The 18,565-nt window shown below is 39.5% G+C and overlaps 1 protein-coding gene across 3 annotated transcripts in view; it reads left to right on the forward strand.

The window, feature by feature from the left end:
* Positions 1 to 16,647, forward strand: part of sphkap (SPHK1 interactor, AKAP domain containing) — a 122,229-nt gene extending 105,582 nt beyond the window's left edge. For 2 of the 3 annotated variants that reach the window (XM_008425398.3, XM_008425399.3), the window contains 9 exons: positions 3,043 to 3,102; positions 3,473 to 3,613; positions 4,957 to 5,215; positions 5,549 to 8,879; positions 10,913 to 11,074; positions 13,251 to 13,334; positions 13,685 to 13,734; positions 15,288 to 15,460; positions 15,595 to 16,647. In XM_008425398.3, coding sequence (XP_008423620.1) covers positions 3,043 to 3,102; positions 3,473 to 3,613; positions 4,957 to 5,215; positions 5,549 to 8,879; positions 10,913 to 11,074; positions 13,251 to 13,334; positions 13,685 to 13,734; positions 15,288 to 15,460; positions 15,595 to 15,750 — 4,416 coding nt within the window. In that variant the 3' untranslated portion in view covers positions 15,751 to 16,647. The remainder of the gene's footprint in view (positions 1 to 3,042; positions 3,103 to 3,472; positions 3,614 to 4,956; positions 5,216 to 5,548; positions 8,880 to 10,912; positions 11,075 to 13,250; positions 13,335 to 13,684; positions 13,735 to 15,287; positions 15,461 to 15,594) is intronic. The other variant, XM_008425401.3, reaches the window with a different exon arrangement.
* Positions 16,648 to 18,565: the final 1,918 nt, after the last annotated feature.

Consider the following 18,565-nt stretch of genomic DNA (forward strand, 5'->3'; position numbering starts at 1 on the left):
GTTGACATTTAAAGGCTATGCTGACAAAAAGGTCCTCATCGTGCTCAGCAATCTGACACGAACAATGGAGAGCAAGTGCACAAAACTATTTTTACTGCTCAGTGAGTCGATTGCTATTATTATTTTTGTGAGTAGGAGGTAACAAAATGTGTGTTTGGATAAAGGCCAGAGGTGACACATGCACTCAATAAAGGGCATAGGACCAAAAAAAAAACATCTCAATGTTTTCATGGTGAGACAGACAGGCATTCGTGGGTTGTTAGGTGGGAATGACTTCCTATATACATGACTGAGTCAATTTTCAGGAACCAGCTGCCATCAAATTGTCCTTGATAGTTGTGGAAAGGTTTGAATAGAGAGGATCCCAGTTATAGGCTGAGACATCGGAGACATTGGTTTCCTGTGATTTTTCCGAAATATAGGGATTATTTATGTTGCTTTACATGAAAAGGATACATGAAAAGAGAGTCTGGATGTCACCTCCATTCTGATAAATAACTCCTAACACTGCACTGATCTTTATACTCTTAGTAGGGGTGTAGTGAAATGTTGTGGCACATTTACTCGCAGTATTTTCATGATATTCTTGTCAGCCTGTGTCTTTGCTTGGTGAAGTGGATGCAAGGTCTTTGAGACCTCAGTACCGTTTTATTGCTTTGCTGAATTTCCCAAATATTTAGTGGCATTTATTTCTCTCTCAGACAAAAAAAAAAAAACGTACATGGAAAAAAGGGCAACACAGGTCCCAATGTTGAGAATCAAAACTTCCTGAGGACTAACGGTCTGTTTTTACGGGATGCCTGCTCTCTTACTAGTGCACCTATGTTTAAAACCTTTTTTGACATGAGAAAAGAGGTAGTTCTGGAGTCGCTCTGATGTGCTGACCAAGTTAACCAAGAGAGATGTAAGAGCCGAGAACATTTGTCAATGAAAGCTTTGAGGAAGCCTTCCACACTTCAAATATTTTCTCGTGACAGCATTTTGGGGTCTCGGTATAAAAAAAGACGGAGTGACAGCCAAGATACAGCTGATCTGTAATCACTGTGACCACGGTAGGAAAACGTTGCCAATGTTGACATCCAGTTCAGGGCTTCCTATCAGGACTAGACAAAAGAGCGGGAGGGAAGACTAAGAAACTTGAACGATTAAAACCTGAACTGGATCACTCTCCACTGAGCAGAGACATTGATTGAATTTGTAAAAACACAAACAAGCCCTTTTCAAGCCTTTCTTGGAGTTAGTGGCGCCACAGACTGAGAAAAACAAATTGATCAAACTTTGCTTGAACTATTCTATGCTGATGAGATAGTCTTAATTTTGTTTTTTTTTTTAAGGATTTTTGTGACACTAGTGGTCTTTATTCATTAATAACTGGACAATAGAAGGCCAGCGAGAGAGACATGCAATTAAAGGTCTAGAGCTGGGACTCGAGCCTGGGACAACTGGATTGAGGATTATAGATTCTGCATTTGGTGCAGCGGTCTTTGAAACAGATTGTGATTGTAACTTTTCACACCTATGTATGAAAACAAAACTTAGAATTCTTGATTTTCTGAAAAGACTGAAAACTTCAATTTGTTCTGCATTGTCTAGAAGAAAATTATAACTATTGTATCAGTTATTATTAGAAAAATGTATTGTAATAAGAATTTGTCATCCTGTGATGACTTCTAAATTGATGAATGATACAAACCACTAAAACTAACAGTGGGAATGAGGCTGTTACCATGACTATTTTTCCACTTGAAGTGGAAAAACAGTTTTGGGACCATGTACACAAACTCTGCTGGCCAGTAACATATTTGGCCAGTTGCATAGACTTTTACTGCCTGTAATGTCCATATATTGTCTAGACCTTAATGGTCTAGATGTTAAACCTCTGGATAAGTGTTGAAAACATAAACATGATAAAGAAAATTATAATGTATTGATGGTTTATCTCATTAACATATCAGGAAATATAACAATAATATCACATTGTCATGTTTTTCTAAAACTGTGCAGCCCTACCCTTTAATAATAACATTTTAAGTTAATCACCTATCCATATTCCCTGTTTTTGTGAACCAGGTGTGTTGCTCCACCTTTTGTTCTTGTAATGGATTTTACAATATAGATTGAAAGTTAGCATGATGTGATATAATATTAAAAAATTATAGAATATAAAGTACACAGACCTCGACATGTGATCTTCTGTGGCATCATGACACAACCTTCAGGGGAAATGTCTCAAGTAATATAGCAAAAAAACATATGTAAAACAAAATGAAAAGGATGTAAAAAATAGTATATCTCACAAGTGCTGTTCAAAGCTCCCTTGGGTGACTCTAGCTCTTCTTAGCTACATGTCAAATAATTTCAGTCTATGTTTATTTATAGGAGGTTTATTCATAGGAAAATGTAGAAAGGCAACAATAGATATAGCCAGTATAGAAATCCTGAAGTAAAAAAGCAACAGTAAGTCGTTAGCCTTAGTAGGATCAGGCTTGATCTGCAATGACAGCCAAGCACTTGGAAATGTCCGATGCGTATGTGACTGAGACATCAATATCTTTCTTTTGTCAGTGTGTCACAGCACTTTGCACATACATGCTGAATCACCTCCACACCGTCCTTATATGCAGTCGGAGCTGCTCTTTCTTTATTTCATTGTGGCCACCCCAACTCACAAAAGAGTTTGCTACTAATTCAAACAGCGTCTGTTAAGAGTCCCCAACTCCCAACGCTGACATGAAGACTCTATTACACACTATTAAACTTGCAGCCTGAGGCAAAGGTGTGTGAGGTGGGAGGAAGTAGGGAGTTGAAGTCAAGGTGAAGGATGGAAGCCCTGGAGAGACACTGCCCGATCTATTGTTACCCAGGAAAAGCAGACAGCTGCTGGCCCTTTAAATCAACATTGCAAGGGTGTCTTTGTGGAAGGTTGGAAGGATTTGGGTCATTGAAATGTCCTTTTGAAGAAGCAGTGCATTGGGTTTTTGGCAGATCTGCCTCTGTCTTAGTTTTTCTCTGATGTCGTGTCTTTATCTGTCTTTCCCTCAGATCTGTTTTGTGAATCTGGACCCTCAAAAAACAAATTGTCGAGATGATAAAAACAACAAGGTGAGTCAACTCCTTGCTCATTTGCACTCTCATCCCTCCTGTTGTTCTAACTTTCTGTTATATTTCCTGCCCACTTTATATCACCGTTCATTGTATTCCACATAAGCATCTCGCTTCCGTTGCCATGGATTCAAGACCGTTACCCAAAATTACAGGGTTTATTTGTTAGATAATATGCATATTTTTTTGCAGCTGGTAGTGGGCGATCAATAAAAATTCCTTGCGGTTCAGGACTTATCACAGGAGGGAACCTGTAATTACATGGACTTGCCCTGGATCCACATAAAGCATATTGCATTCAGTTTGAATCTTCATGAGAGTCTTTTTCCATCATTAAGTATTGTCTCTGTGGTTGGCATGTGTCTTGCAGAAATTGGCATTAGTGTCTCCAGACCTGCCAAAGCTTGTTGAATTACTGACCATCCACCAGCCCAAGGAAAATGAGATCCTACTGCTTGGTGGCCTGGAAACGTCAGAAATGTGCCAAACACACCCACACTCCCCCCTGCAGGTAAGTGGGCAGTAGGCTTCATGTCTTGCAAATTTTCTTCATCCTTTGAAATAACTGGACTGTAAAGTGTACAAATTGTTCTATTATGCAACAATGTATTGTGATTAGATCCAAACATTTTGTGGTAGTTATACTTGCTGTAGCTTCTTGACTACTATAGACCTTCACTGCCAAACAAGGTTAATTTACTGTAAAACACAGTTTTGTCTTGATTATTTTTCACATAAAGTGATGTAAAGCAAAACAAATTCACTAAGAAAGTAAACAGAGAGTAAAGCACATTTAAAATGTGCTTTACTCTCCTTCTTTTACTAGGACTCACTTTGTCGTTCTTTTTCTAGCCGGTCTATGCATGACTGGTCGGACAGCAGCTTAGGCCAGAACCGTGGAATTTATGACCCCAGAGCCCTGACCCTTTATAGGATCTAGACCAATGGTTCAATACAAAAAATACTGAACTCAGCATCACTTAAAATTAATTCCACACAAAACTCTAACTTCTCCACATTCAATTGGGGAAAAAATACTTTTTATGGAGGCTAATCAACATCCTAACTATAAAAAGACAAAGTGTTTACTTGGATTTTTAAATGTGAATTAACAATACTGCAAAGAACTGTTTGGAATGTAATATTTGTTTGGTCGTATTTGTAATATCTACTCATAACTATACAGATTGCAAGCCACTAAGATATTCAAACTGCTGTACAGACTCACACTAGAACAGAGGTTTTGAGTCATTAAAACAAATCATAACGCCCAAGGTGCTAAATATTAGCGTTGGAAGCAGTAACATAACAATAATTTGTTGTAATGTTTTGCACTAAAATCAAAGACGAAGTGGCTCTTTCAAAAACACATGGTTGTTCTCAGTGAGTTCAGCTTGAATTCACATTATTACTCTAAATATCCAGTTAATCACAAGAAACAGGAGCCAGTGAAAATAATATTTAGACTTGATTACCAAAAGCACTTGAGGAATGAGTTTGAATTGAGTTCAAGTTATAATCTGAAAATCAGTCATAGCTGTGATTGTTGCAAATATTAACTACCGTGCCCACCTATGCATTACCCAGAAGCCCCAGGTTTGATCAGAAATAGAAAGGAAGGTTTAAGAAATCTTTGAAATGAATTGTACTTTGAAGTTCAGTATAACTTTTGTTCCTAATAAGGAACTTTTAAATAATTTATATTAGTTTGCTTTTAAAAAAAAAGTCAGGAAATGGGCACAGATGCTTTTGGTTTTATGTATGACTTAAGAGTTTTACTTAACTTTGCTCCCAGTGTGCATGCAGGCATGTCAAATTTATATGTCAATATTCTAGATGGTTTTCTTCTTTCAGGGTGGGCAGCGCACAGGTGTGTGCTTGCTTCCATGTTCAGGGAAGAGGCACTCGACCCCTCCTGCCAGCATCATCTTTGAGATCAACAAATTTCTGATTGGTATGCAGTGGGGGAAGGAGCAACAGCTGCAGCACGGCCAAACTGCTGGACACAAGGTTGATGATGACACCAATCGTTCAATCTCGTCAATTGAGGAGGACTTCCAGACGGCATCAGAACACCTTGGAGACGATAGTGAAGATGATGGCTTAAGAAATGGTAAGATTTGTTAAGCAGAGTGTCGGAGTTTGACACTTTTTTTTTACAACCAGGATCGGTAAATATAGAGAAAAGAGTGTGAAATTCTGCTTAAAGCTAAAAAACAAAATGGGACACACTTCTTCTGAGGGAATATATATATATACACACTAGATATATATATATATATATATATATATATATATATATATATATATATATATATATATATATATATATATATATTTATATATGGGTTAATATCATTCTAGTCTTAGCTTGCAGAAACTCAGAGTTGAATTCTGATCATTCTTCATTGCCTGTTTTTCTGTGTTTTCCCCCGTCTCCTCGCAGAACCAGTGAGTGGTGACATGAGGAACAGCTCAGTCGAGGCCGCACAGAATCACTGTGTCAGACATTCGTGTCACAGGGGACAGCTTGCTCGTCATCACAGCCAAGACGATAGTGAAGTGAAAAGGGAGGGACTTCCAAGTGCGAGTGTTTATACAAAAGAATCTGCTGGCCACTACGCAACCAATCTAGCTGAGTCGGTGTTGCAAGATGCCTTCATACGACTCTCTCAAGATGAAACTTCCTTTGTCCCCGAGGCAGCAATCAGTGTGTCCCTCTCTAGTTGTCCTTCCAACAGATCTTCAAAGACCGAGCAGCCTTCACAACAACGGACCTGCTCTTTTGAACTACCCAAAATTGTAATAGTTCAGAGCCCAGACAATTCGGATGGAGCAGCAGAATGGTCAGAGACACAACCATCGCACATGCATGATCACAATATTCCTGCCAAGGCAGAGGAAATGCCTGAGTCGCAGGCTCCAACTTCTCAACACGGCAGCGGACACAAAAATGTTGAAATGGCTTTGGCCTGTGCAGCCAGTATTATTGGCACCATTTCTTCCCCACAACTGACTGAAAAGCTTACTCTTGAATCTGCTTCAGAGGAGGTAACAGAGGAGGAGCTGCAGGAAGTAAAGGAGAGAAGTGACTATTCTGTGTCCTCAGCTATGTGTGGCATGGCACAAGTAGCTGGAGTGATAGCAGCTGTGGAGTTAACAGAGGACTCAGTTGGAGATGGTGACTCTGATGTAGATTCCTCTGAGGTCTACACAGCCTCCCACGGTCTGATGTCTGCAGCCAAGGCTTCCACAGCCTTCCCTCTGCACTGCAGTGTGGCAGCAGGAACAAGCGTGGAAGCATTCAGAGCTAACATTGCTGAGGTTTTGCACAGGGAAGCAGCAGAGGTCCTGACTCAACCACAAGGCTACAAGAGTGTGGCACACTTGCTGGAAAGAACACATAACAAGATAGTGGATGGCATTACGTGTCCCAAAAAGTGCTGCATGGATGAGAGTGGGGTGGACGACCTAATAAATGAGGTTGCTGACAGCCTATTCAAACATGCTTTAGAGAAGGCCAAAAAGAAAAAGGAACTGGAGGGTGCTGGGAAAGATGCCCCCAGCCTCCAGGTCTTTCTTCAGGACAGCGTAAACAACTTGCTATTTGACATTCTCTGCTTGACCCAAAAGAAGATCAGTCATATTTCTGAAGGTGACCAAGGGTCAGAGGAAGCGCAGAAGATTGACATTTGTCCTCTAAAACCTGACACTGCAAAGGAAAGCCAGGATCCATTAAGCCAGCTGAAGAGCTTGGTTGGCATGAGTCACTCCACTAACAGTGAGAACCTGTTCCACTGCACAGAGAGGTTTTCCATGGTCCCAGGACTGAAGCAAAAATATGTCCCTGAAGAAGGAGATGTAGTGGCTTCTTCCACTACACCACACTTCAAAGAACAACAGCTGCAATCTCAACGCAGACAAAGTCAGCCTAAACCTAGAGATTTGCCTGATCAGCAGCAGAACAATGGTGGCATCAGAGAAGCCTTAGGTGAAATACCATCTCACAGCACAGAGAGGAGGGGTCGAATAATGATGGGCAGTGACAGCAAACAAACATCTCTCGTCTCACAGTCCTCCCTCAACTCCTGCAGTTCCCTTCTCTCATTAAGAATGGACTCTGACTCTAAGGCACCTATAACTTGTTATGCCGAGGATTTAGCCGCCACAGTGGTGTCAATGGCTACAGAACTGGCAGCCATTTGTCTTGAAAACTCCACAGGAAAACAGCCTTGGTTTTGTGCCCTTAATGGGACATCCACTGAAGTAACAGAGACCTACTTGATGCCAACTTGCCGGACAGTTTTAAGGAGGAAGGAGTCTCAAAGCAGCAATGTGGCCTCTAGAAAACACCGGGCACCTCGACTCAGTGAGATTAAAAGAAAAACAGAGGAGCAACCAGAACTAATGGAGAGACTAGTAAACCGGGTGGTGGATGAATCTGTCAACCTAGATGAACCGCAAGACCCATTTGCCCTCTTTGCCTCAGAAGTCACAGCTAGAATCATGAATTGCCCTGAACTCAACGTGGTGGACACCTCCAAGTCAGGCCAGCAGCGCAGCAGATTACAGTGTGAAAAGTGGAGTCGTGGAAAGGCGTCCAGTTATGAGAGCATTCCAGAAGAAGACACAGACCCATCAGGTGCCCCGAACACCCTGGGCCCTGGCAGTCGGTTGGGTCAGAACTTGAGTCGTGGCAGCTCCATTTCTAAGCAGTCCAGCTGCGAGAGCATCACAGATGAGTTCTCACGGTTCATGGTAAACCAAATGGAGACTGAGGGCAGAGGTTTTGACCTTCTGCTGGATTACTATGCAGGGAAGAATGCCAGCACCATCCTGGCAGCAGCTGTGCAGCAGGCTGCAACAAAGAAAAATGGTCACCTTAATGTCAGAGCCTCCTCCTGTTTATCTAAGCAGTCTAGCACGGAAAGCATCACAGAGGAATTCTACCGCTTCATGCTCCGGGACATGGACAAGGAGAACAAAGAATGTGGCATTGCCAAAACTAAAGAATGGAGCAACAGTCTTTACCCTCCTACTCCGAGGACACCCTTCTGTATACGGCAGTCTTCTGTCCCAGACCGGCGGTCCTCGGACTCGCGGTTGACGGTCAACTCTCCCATAAAAGCCAAATCTTTTGATGGATTTGCCCGCAATGTATATGGAGACACTCTAAATATCTATCCAACCAACTCAGTATCAGCAACAGGATTGTGTAAGTCAGACTCCTGCCTCTACCAAAGGGGCAAGACTGATCAGATTACGGACATGCTGATCCATGAGACCTGGTCAAGCTCCATTGAGTCCTTAATGAGAAAGAACAAAATCATTGCTGATCCAGAGGACAGTATTGAGTTGGAGGCTGCAGGAGACTCCCAGCCTCATGTGCAGCAATTTGCCAATCGATTGGCAGCTGACATTGTGGATATTGGTAAGTCTGCACTTGGAGGACAGCAAGATGTAGCTGGGATAACGGCTGGGTCACACACGCAGCCGCACACACCCGTTGTTGAGAGGAGACGAGGCTTTAAACAGTCTCATCTGGCATGCAGTCGAAGCAGAACCAGCCAGGAGCAAGCTGGGTCTGCCATGGGGTCTGGAAGCTGTGATAGCACTACGTCTTGCACCAGGGGTCCAAGAGATGTGCCACTCATCCACATTGAGGGAGATCAAAGGGTTGAAGAGACTCTTTCAAAGCCTGAAAGGACAGGAACAGGACCCCAGGAAACGTCTGTTGATGTCATGCGAATGGAGATGCCTTTTGCCAGCAGCAGCAGGTATTATTACACCACTCATAATCCTGTAGGAGAGTCAGAGCTATTGTTAAAAAAAGAGATATTGTTTATTGATCCAAAACAGAATTGTCTTTGTCAAGACATGAAAGGATGTAAAGAGTTAGCGAGGATCACATGGGTATTTTTAAAATAAACATTAAAGCTGGACACACAATATCCCTGAAGAAGTAATAGATGACATCAAAGCTATTCTTAGAGTTTAATCAAAGTCTGGCTGGCACAAAGGGGGACTATTGACATACAAAACGGATCAATTTTAAAAGAATGTGTGGTTTGACAAACCTTTGACTAGGCTGTGACTCATCATGTCTGGGTGATGCACAGTGTGCAGAAGGCTTTTTGCAGTGTCTTCTCTCTTTTATCCAGCTGAACTCCCTGTAATAAGGATCACTCTTGGTTACCACATTGAAGTCAGAACACAAATGCACATAAGCACTGATAAATACACAGAAGGATCAAGGAGGTTTTGTGCGTTAATATTCCTACACATCTAAAGTAAACTAGTAAAGCAAGATTATGATATTAACTACTTAATTATTATCATTAGTGGCTACTCTTAAGAGCTAAATATTAATTAGAAAACATATTTGTCAAGCAAAGACTGAAACACCTTTTAAAAATGATATTTAAATGTGCAGATATTGTAAACTACGTGAACAGTTAAAAAGAAATATGTATGACCATAAATTCTTCTTGAAATAGAATCTAGATCAAAATAGTTTCAAAACTATTTATAAAATAGCAAAGATGTAAATTATATGCAATAGTATATGTTTTCTAAATATATAATTTTTTGCAGTTTCTTTATATAAAGGCTAAATACACAGGAAAGAAATAGATTTAATGTGATGTGATTTAATGTGATCACATTAAATCTATTTCTTTCCTGTGTATTTAGACTTAAATGACTTACATGACTTAAATGATGCTAAAGCAGATTAAGTACAGTGCACAAAAAGTTAAAGTTGATGTTTTTTTTGGAGAAAATGGTTTCTTTTGTTGAAAACATTCAATAAACAGTTATATTTTTGAAATCAGAAATTTTATAGAATTATTTCTTGCATTATATTTTATGTCAGATGACTTTTAAAGTATTTTTTTTGCATAGCATAGGGCCAATTACCATGGAGACTATCTGGATTTTTTGCGTCTAGATGTTGAGAGTTGTTCAGTTTCACGAGAACGGCCTTGGTGATGAGTCTTTATCTAGGCGTCTTTTGAAACAAGACAACACTGAAACTCTCGTAGCAAACATGATGCATTCCAGATAAAAAAAAATAAGCCTCAAGTAGAATTATCTCTAATAATTTTTTTTTCTCCAATGTCTGTTTTAAAATATTTAAAATGAAATTCAAATAAGTATTTTGCCAATTGTCTACACACAGAAGTGTGAACTTGTGTGTTTCAGTGACGATTATATCCTCAAAATGAGCAATGCTCAACAGTAAACGAAAAGCTGACAGTGTTCGGTCTCTAGAGAGCCATGAGACATGCTTCCGTTCACTTCACAATACATGTAATCCTGAAGCAAGTGGAGTGCAACTGTTATTCCCTTTTGTCAAAGGGGAACTCAATCACTCGCCTGTTCAATTAAATCTGATTTCCCTCAAGAATTGTTGAGGATGGCAGCTTTCAAGCATCTAATGATGGCTTAATTTAATAAGTTTGCAAACAACTAAAGAAGGTTAAAAAAAATAAAAATCACCCAGAAGTGCCCACGAGAAATGATGTGTGCTGATGCATGGAAGATATGGAAATAAATTAGCTATGCATTAATGTAGCACATTGTAGTTTTATTTTGTAAAGGCTTTCTATTTCTAATAAGGCTATGTATAACAGTCTAAATAAACCCACTGGCTTGTTAAAATGCTATGCAGTTTTGAGATTTTAGGTGCACAAACTGTGAACACAGACATTTGAGAACATCACCCAGAGTTTCTAAAGGCTTTGCAGCGGTCATTGTGCTCACTCAGTTGCTGGTCACTCCCACCATGTTGCGGTTTGCTCTCCCCCAGCAGTGAGAGGGACAGACCAGCTGTGGCGGTGGCTGCAGTAGTGAAGAGGGACAAGCGTTCAATGAGTGCTAGCAGTGAAGAGAGCATGGGGAGCTGGTCTCATATAACCCCTGAAGATGACTCCCACGAGGAGACCAGTAGTTTTATCCAGCTGAGTGAGGGGTCAGTAACCATTGCTCCTCGATACCGCTCCAAACGCTGCTACTGCTGTTCCCACCCTCACTCCACTCTCATTGGCCCATTGCTTCTGACACCGACTCTCGTGCCAATCCCAACTGACTTCCTGCTGCTGGTGCTGTACCCACACCTGCTAACGCCGAGTTTAGCTAGGAGCTCATAAAGTCCACGTAGTGCTAGAACGTATCGACACTCCAAACCAAACTGCCTCCAGTAAGGTAATATCACAACTCCCTGGAATACAATTAAAATTTCAGATGAGTTCAGAGTGGAATATAACCTGTTCTGCCTGAAACAAAAGATGTGCCACAATAATAGCCAATACATATATTTTTATATATATTAAAAAAAAGAATACGAAAAGGTTTTCTTTTGCGTTTTTAAGCAGGTCCATCCACATACATTTGAAAATCACAGAAAATAATTTTTTGAAGCAATATAGTTTAAAAAGTGACATTTATTCTATAGGTTCATTACAATTACATTCTTTGAGATGTTTTTTTTTATGTGAATTTATAGTTTCTAAAAATTCTGTTTCTCCAAATATTAGACCGATAGGAGGGGATTTTGAAATCACCTACTATTACCTACAGAAATGTCAGGTGATGCTATTGTTAGCACACAATAGTGGGGAAGATTGTTAACTTGCTTTTTGTCCAGCAGACATTAATTGGAGGCTAAGCCTCAAAACACCATTGTTAAAAAAGTTAGCTCTTCACTTGCTGTTTCGGAGCACATTGATGGAATGTTAAGTGGTAGGAAAATGTGTAGAAAAAGTTGCAGAAAGAACAGTGACAACCACAGAGTTGAATGTATTGTGAAGCAGACTGGAAGAGGTTGAGGGAGATTTACTGCCCTGCAGCTGGAGTCAGTGTTTCAAGAGACATGACACATAGCCGGAAGCAGGAGTTGTACTGCTACAGCCCCATTCCTTGTGCTAAGTCACTCCTTGAACCAGAGATGAAAGTCAGTTTTGTATTTCTTTTGAAATGCAAGGTGTAGAGTGCTCAGAATAAAAGTCGCTTGAGCTCTTGTGTGAAGTTTCCACTCAAGTGATCAGTGTTGGTCCCCTGTATTTTCACTTTCCTGGACTGTCATACGCCACAGTCTTCCAGAGAAAACTATGGTGTATTATCAAAAGGAAGGTAAAAGATCCCAGAACCAACAAAGCAAATGAACCTTAATTCCATTATTAAATCAACGTAGTCTTCCCTAACGTCTCCACAGAGCCACAGACTGATCACCTCACTGCCACATCACAACAGCTGGGTTTGGTGTGGTCCACGTTAGCTTGCAACCTGTATGTCTTGTTTATTGCGGCGATCCGTAAAGTCAACATCTGATGAAATTACGTGTTTCCTAGCCTGATTCATTCCAAATGAGTAAAAGGAAACATGTCTAATTAACATTCTGGGTTTTTCCCCTTTTTTGGCGGCATTTTAAATGTTCACTCAAAATTCACGACACTTAAACTGAAACAGCTGATACACTAATTTATTTGTTATAGTTAAGGAAAGTGCTTTAAGGAGTATTCCTACATTTCTGCGTTAGTAATCCTTTTTATTAGTCTCGTGCAGTATTATTTTTACAAAGAAACAGAATTTGGGGCTTTCATTACCTGCAAAAGCCAAAATCAGCAAAAGGGATGATAAACAGTTGAAATACATTACTGTGTAATGTGTTGCTTTTTGAATTGAATCACTAAAATAACTTTTGGATAATATTGTAATCCCTTGAAAGGCAGTTGCATGTGCAACTGCTTCTAAATATATTGATAAAGACAGAAAAATGAAAATGCTCAGTGTAGCAGTGACACAAGGTTTTTCCATGCACAACCACAACTGCTGCTCCCTGCTAGCTCTCCATTTACCTGCTTACTCTAACTTCACCTCATCCCTAATCCATGCTGTGACATGTGGGCGTGGCTGCCAGCCTTGCCTGTCCACCCTACCCACCTGAACTATCTCCAGATCTCCTCATCCCCATAATCAGATGGACTCGCTGTTTAATTAAACACAGTTCACCAGCTCTCCCAGCTTGAACCTCCAGTTGTGCTACGGCTGTCACTAAAGTTGATCACCAGCTAACAGAAACATAATGCGCGTCACTGTGCTTCGACTTGCAGCGTGGCATCACCTGTCTTCTAATCTTCCGACTGCAGGAATGGGACAAGCAGCGCTTCTAGCCTGGGCCTGGCAGACCTGGATGCTTTTTCTGATGTTCCTTCTCAAAGCACAGTGATCAGGTATGGCATTGTCACCAGCAGATGCCCATTATATTCCTCATTACTATGTCACTCCCGTATTCACGGTGACAATGTTTCATTAGAATAAAGTAATTGGTTTGTCCCTATTGCTTTGTGTTGACATCCTGAGACGTGCTGGACAGCCCTCCCTTTTGTATTTTCATCCTGCTGCAGCTACAGCATTTGTGGATAGAAAGGAAAATCATTCATTCACACTTTATTTCTCTGCGACAGATAGCAGAAATTTTCAAAACTGTTTGTCCTCTATTGCTTTCTCTAATGTTGAATAATTTCTCAACAAGTGTTTGATTATACCCACCAAAGCTCTGTCTTAAAATATCTGTTCACAGTGAGGAGACAAAGAAAGGCCACGTGGAGGGACCTAAAGTCAGCGCTTCAGGTATGTTGATTCTTATGTTACCAAAATGCTGTCTGCCTGTTAAAATCCTATAAAAATGCAGACACTTATCTATGTGTTTGGATTGTACGAATAGACAGTAGATAGAAAATCCACCTCCTGAAAAGCCCAGTTTGATCCAAATTGTCAGCTCCACTGTCTCTCACTAGATATTTCAGCACATCTCTGAGAGGAGACATCTGCCAGAAAGCTTTTAAAGTAAACTCTGCTTTTCTTTACAGGACTATAAAGGTTTAGGATTTAGATTACAATTATGGGTCGGATTTTGACCCGTAGGAACTTCCTTCTGTGAGACAACGGTACTGGTCACAGCACCCCGAGTCTCTTTTCTGTGTCGTTCATCTCCAATGTCTACACAAAAAAAAAACGCTCCAACAGCTGTTTTTTAGAGGTTGGCTTTGTACTTTTACAACTACACACAAGCAAAGTATAAAATCAGACATTATGGAGTATTGGTTGGTTTTTAATTGGTAAATTAATTAAATATTTATATGAAATACTACATACATTTACCGGGCCATTAAAACAAATTACGATCAAAATAAACACCAGAATTATGGTATTGAACATAATTTATTTTGCTATTTACTTTTTTTTTTACTTTTAAAATATTGTAATTGGAAAATATTTCAAAATAAATTCAACAAACAAGATGAAATTACATTAATAAGTGCCAGTAGTAAATAGCAGTACATTTTTTATTTGATTTTGAATATTGAATGTTTCTCAAAACACAATAAAAAAAATTCAATTTGGGCGGCTCAAGAATAAAAGATTACTTTGAATACCAATTTACCTGGTACATGAATAATTTTGGGCTTAATGGTTTTGCCAGTTAGTTAGTTTAGAAAAGAGGCAAATCTGTAATAAACTCAACATTAATTTACAAGCTGCTGTCTTGTCAGCATTACCACTGTGCAAAGTCTCTACCAGCACCCACATTTCCTTTTATTGACTCTTCAGGGTTTTTGTTTTCTTTTGCTTAAGTTTTGCAGATATCTAATCTCTAACGCTTCACATTAAACAAGTAATACAGTATGAAACACTAAGCGGGTCAGAACGAGTCATCAGTATGCTTTTTATCGACTTCCTACAGGACAAATGCTAAAATATTAATATTACTAATAATATACTCATGTGTGTATATATATATATATATATATATATATATATATATATATATATATATATATATATATATATATATATATATATATATATATATATATATATATATATATAAATGAACATGAATACTTAGTCAGATTTAGTAAAGAGCATGAATAAAAAAGAAATGACTTGAACCTTGATTTTATGTGAACTTATTTACTGACTCGGGTTTTAAGAATATCCAAAAGGAAAACTGAGCCGGATAAATGTATTGTTTGAAACTGATCATGCTGTAACAGCGGGAAAAGGTTTATTTCTAAAGGCAAATCAAATGTGGCCTCATAGTCCAGCGATGAACTGCTTAATGAGGCGTTAGGCAGGAATGACTCCTAATGCTCTCTGTCCCGTTCCTTTTTGTCCTTCAGAGAGCTCTTCAGGCGGCGGCAGCAACCTCAGGCAGCTTTTAGTGGTGAACTGTGACCTGGAGCAAGAATGTGAGGACTCTGAGCTCAGAGTGGCTCTGCAGTGGATCGCTGCCTCTGAGTTGGGCCTTCCTGCTCTCTACTTCAGGAAGTCAAAGGAGAAGAGGTTAACAAAGGTAGGAAATAGTAAAAAAAAAAAATAGCAGATGGTTTGTATTGCTTGACATGACTGTCGTTTAAAGCAGTTTCAGTAGAAGTGTATTTACATACACAAACAGATTCGGTGTTGATTTCTTTTCTGTTCCTTCAGTTTCAGAGGGTGGTCCACCTGATGGCCCAGAAGGCATGGCGGATTGCTGACTTGTTCAGCGCTGTGGTTCAGTTCTGTAAGCTACACAAGACCAAGGAAGAGGCAGACAGGTCTCTTCGGGCCAGCCTCTTTGACTGGCTTTTGGAAACCCTTTAGGACAAACTGACCTCATCTTACTGCAAACAGCAACACATCGTCTCTTGTCATAGTTGGTCTGCAATGAGTTTGTTACTGTTTGCCCCATTCTGTCTCATCTTCTTGTCCGTCATTGTAATCTGGAAACACCTTTTTTTTTTCCTCCAGGACTGAGAAAGTCCAAATTGGTTTCGCCAGTTTACAGGTGGAATTTGACCAGCTTCCCTTTAACTCCAACATACTACGTTTTACATTTTATCTCTCATGAAAGTTGCCTACACATTTAAAGCCAACAATACCAGCTGAACATTTCTGACAGGAGTCAACTTTCAAGATTTTTTTTTATTTTTATTGTTGTTTTTTTAAAGTAAGCATGCTTTAACAACACCAAAAAATATATAAAGTAAAACAACAAAAAAATAAAATAAATCTGAAATCAATAGCTAGCTAAATCAGCACTCTAAGATGTTAGATCAAAATGGCTCAAATAATATCTCGTTTTTCTTTCTCCACTCTTACATGCATATCGTCACGTCTTTGTTTTGTTCTTTGGCCAATCTCTGTAGTGACTATGAAATCCATTCCTAAGTCAATATGTTGTTTATCCTCTTGTTACCTGAGATCTGTTTATTTTGGATAGTCGTGCTGTAAATACTGTAGATTTTGGAACTGTTGCACCTTGGAGTAGTGGACTGCTCTCTATAGCTTTTAATATGTCCAAAAGACAAAGTGAGGTTTGTAATGTTAAATTTGTATGTGGATTTGCTCGTCTATTTCTCTACTTAGTGGCAAAATAGTGTAACATCAGCATCAGGGGGTGAAGAGAAGCACACACAATTCAGCTGTAAACTCTGTCTCAGTGGAACTGAATGTATTTATCTTTTGACATCAATAAATGTCTGTGATGTGAAGAAACAAGCGTTTGGAAAATCATTTACACTTGGTGAAAGGACTACGAGAGTATCCGACCTTTACCTGCGGCCGATGCGACTTGACAAGTTGTCCGGCACACACTCGCTGCCACCGCTAGCAAGGCGAGTAAGCCATAAAAGGTCATTGCGAAACAAGCTGGCTGCTCGTAGTGCTGAATGCAATCATAGTACTGGAAGGTTGAGTGGAGGGAAAAACTAAGCCCAGCAGGTTTTTCTATATTATATTATTCTACATCATGCCTTTACAAATAATCTTTCTTGTGGATGCCCTGCTTATGTACTTGCAGCTGTAAATAAAAACACACTGTTACCCAAGGGTAAACTGCAGGAAACGGTCAGTTGTATTGCCATTTCAGCTCTGAGCCACACTCTGGTAATGGTTTTGCTCCTCCAGTCTCAATCTCAAGATCCTCACATTTTGGACATTCTCAAGAAATCGGGCCACTCAGTGCCTGACAGCTGGCATAAAGTTGTGTTTCTATAATGTGCTGCGTTTGGTTTCTCTACATATGGAGCTGTGGATCATAGCCAGAAATCTACATTTTAGGATTCTTTGCTAAAAGAGCATTGCTGCAGATGCAACTTTGAAATCCTAATCCATACTATCATATCCTTTTAGAAAGGAGTTTTCACTTGCATTTTTTTTTTTTTTTTTCTGTAGAGCTGTGAAATTCACCTGATATGCTGACTGGAGGACGTGGTGTGTAAGATGCAGCTCCCAGGTTATTTGCAGTTTTTCTAAGCAGCACACTGCCTGACCCAGGAAAGAACAGCAGTTGTCTTAAGTGCTTTTCACTTATGACAGACGTTCTCACTGCAGAGTGTTGAAACCACAGCTTGTAAAATAGGACCTTATCACCCTTCCTCAATTGATAGACAAGTACTGCTTTTCCAAGAGTTTTTAGCTTGACACTTGAATGTCCCAGACCAGCAAGCTGACAAAACCTCTGGAAGTTCTGGACAGTCGGGTAGTAAAGTAAAATCCCTCTGTAGTTTTGCTTAGTTTTAGTTCGACAACAAATATATGAGCTGTGTTGCTCATCCAAGTTTGATTTGCTAAATTTACCAGAGACAGATTAAGGATCAGCTGACATTTGCTTCTCCTGATAATCTTGGCAACTCACTTTTTCTTCTCCCCAAGTCAAGATTCAGGTCCTGAAGGATCAAGAGCAACCAAAGTCAGGTTTCAATTATCTAATGACAATAAGTAACATTCTCATATCAAAAGTATGTCATCTTGTTTTCCTATAAAATCACATCATTGTAGGATGTATTTAAATGATGATCCTTTGGGCTAATTTAACTCATAACCATTTCATACTTTATTTTGTTCAGGAGATTTAATTCGGTATGTTAAAGAACAGCTTTTTCCATAATTTGCAATATATAGCTGCACAATATGTTGCAAATTCAGCATTATGGCAGAGTTTCTGTAGATGACATGCACGGCGCAAAGAGCTGTGTGGACTACAACAAATGTTCGTTAATTATTAAAAAACCATGCAATAAAAGATTTTTGAAGGTAAACACACAGTCAGGAAATGAAATTGTTTTAAAAAAAAAAGTATTTTTGTTTTAATTTCAGCAGATGTTGTCCACAAGCAACTTGTTTGATAAAACATTTATCAAATAAGTTACTATTTTCCGGTAGCTAATTATCTGGGGTCTGTGTTTGTTATGAACTCAAAGTAGTAACATCTTTTAAATGCTTAATTATAACAAATGCTACTGACGTCACAGAATTCACTAATTTGGTCACATAGCACGTTTTGTGATGCTGCTACCGTTTTTGAAAAATAGTTTAGGTGTCGCCAGAAGTAAGTATAAGTTATAATACATGTAGACATTCATTTACGTTCTTGGAAAAGTGCTCGGAACAATTTGGCAGTTTTATGTCCATTTTC

This window comes from Poecilia reticulata, chromosome 13 (assembly GCF_904066995.2).
Source record: "Poecilia reticulata chromosome 13, P_reticulata-male-v2, whole genome shotgun sequence".
Lineage (NCBI taxonomy): Eukaryota > Metazoa > Chordata > Actinopteri > Cyprinodontiformes > Poeciliidae > Poecilia > Poecilia reticulata.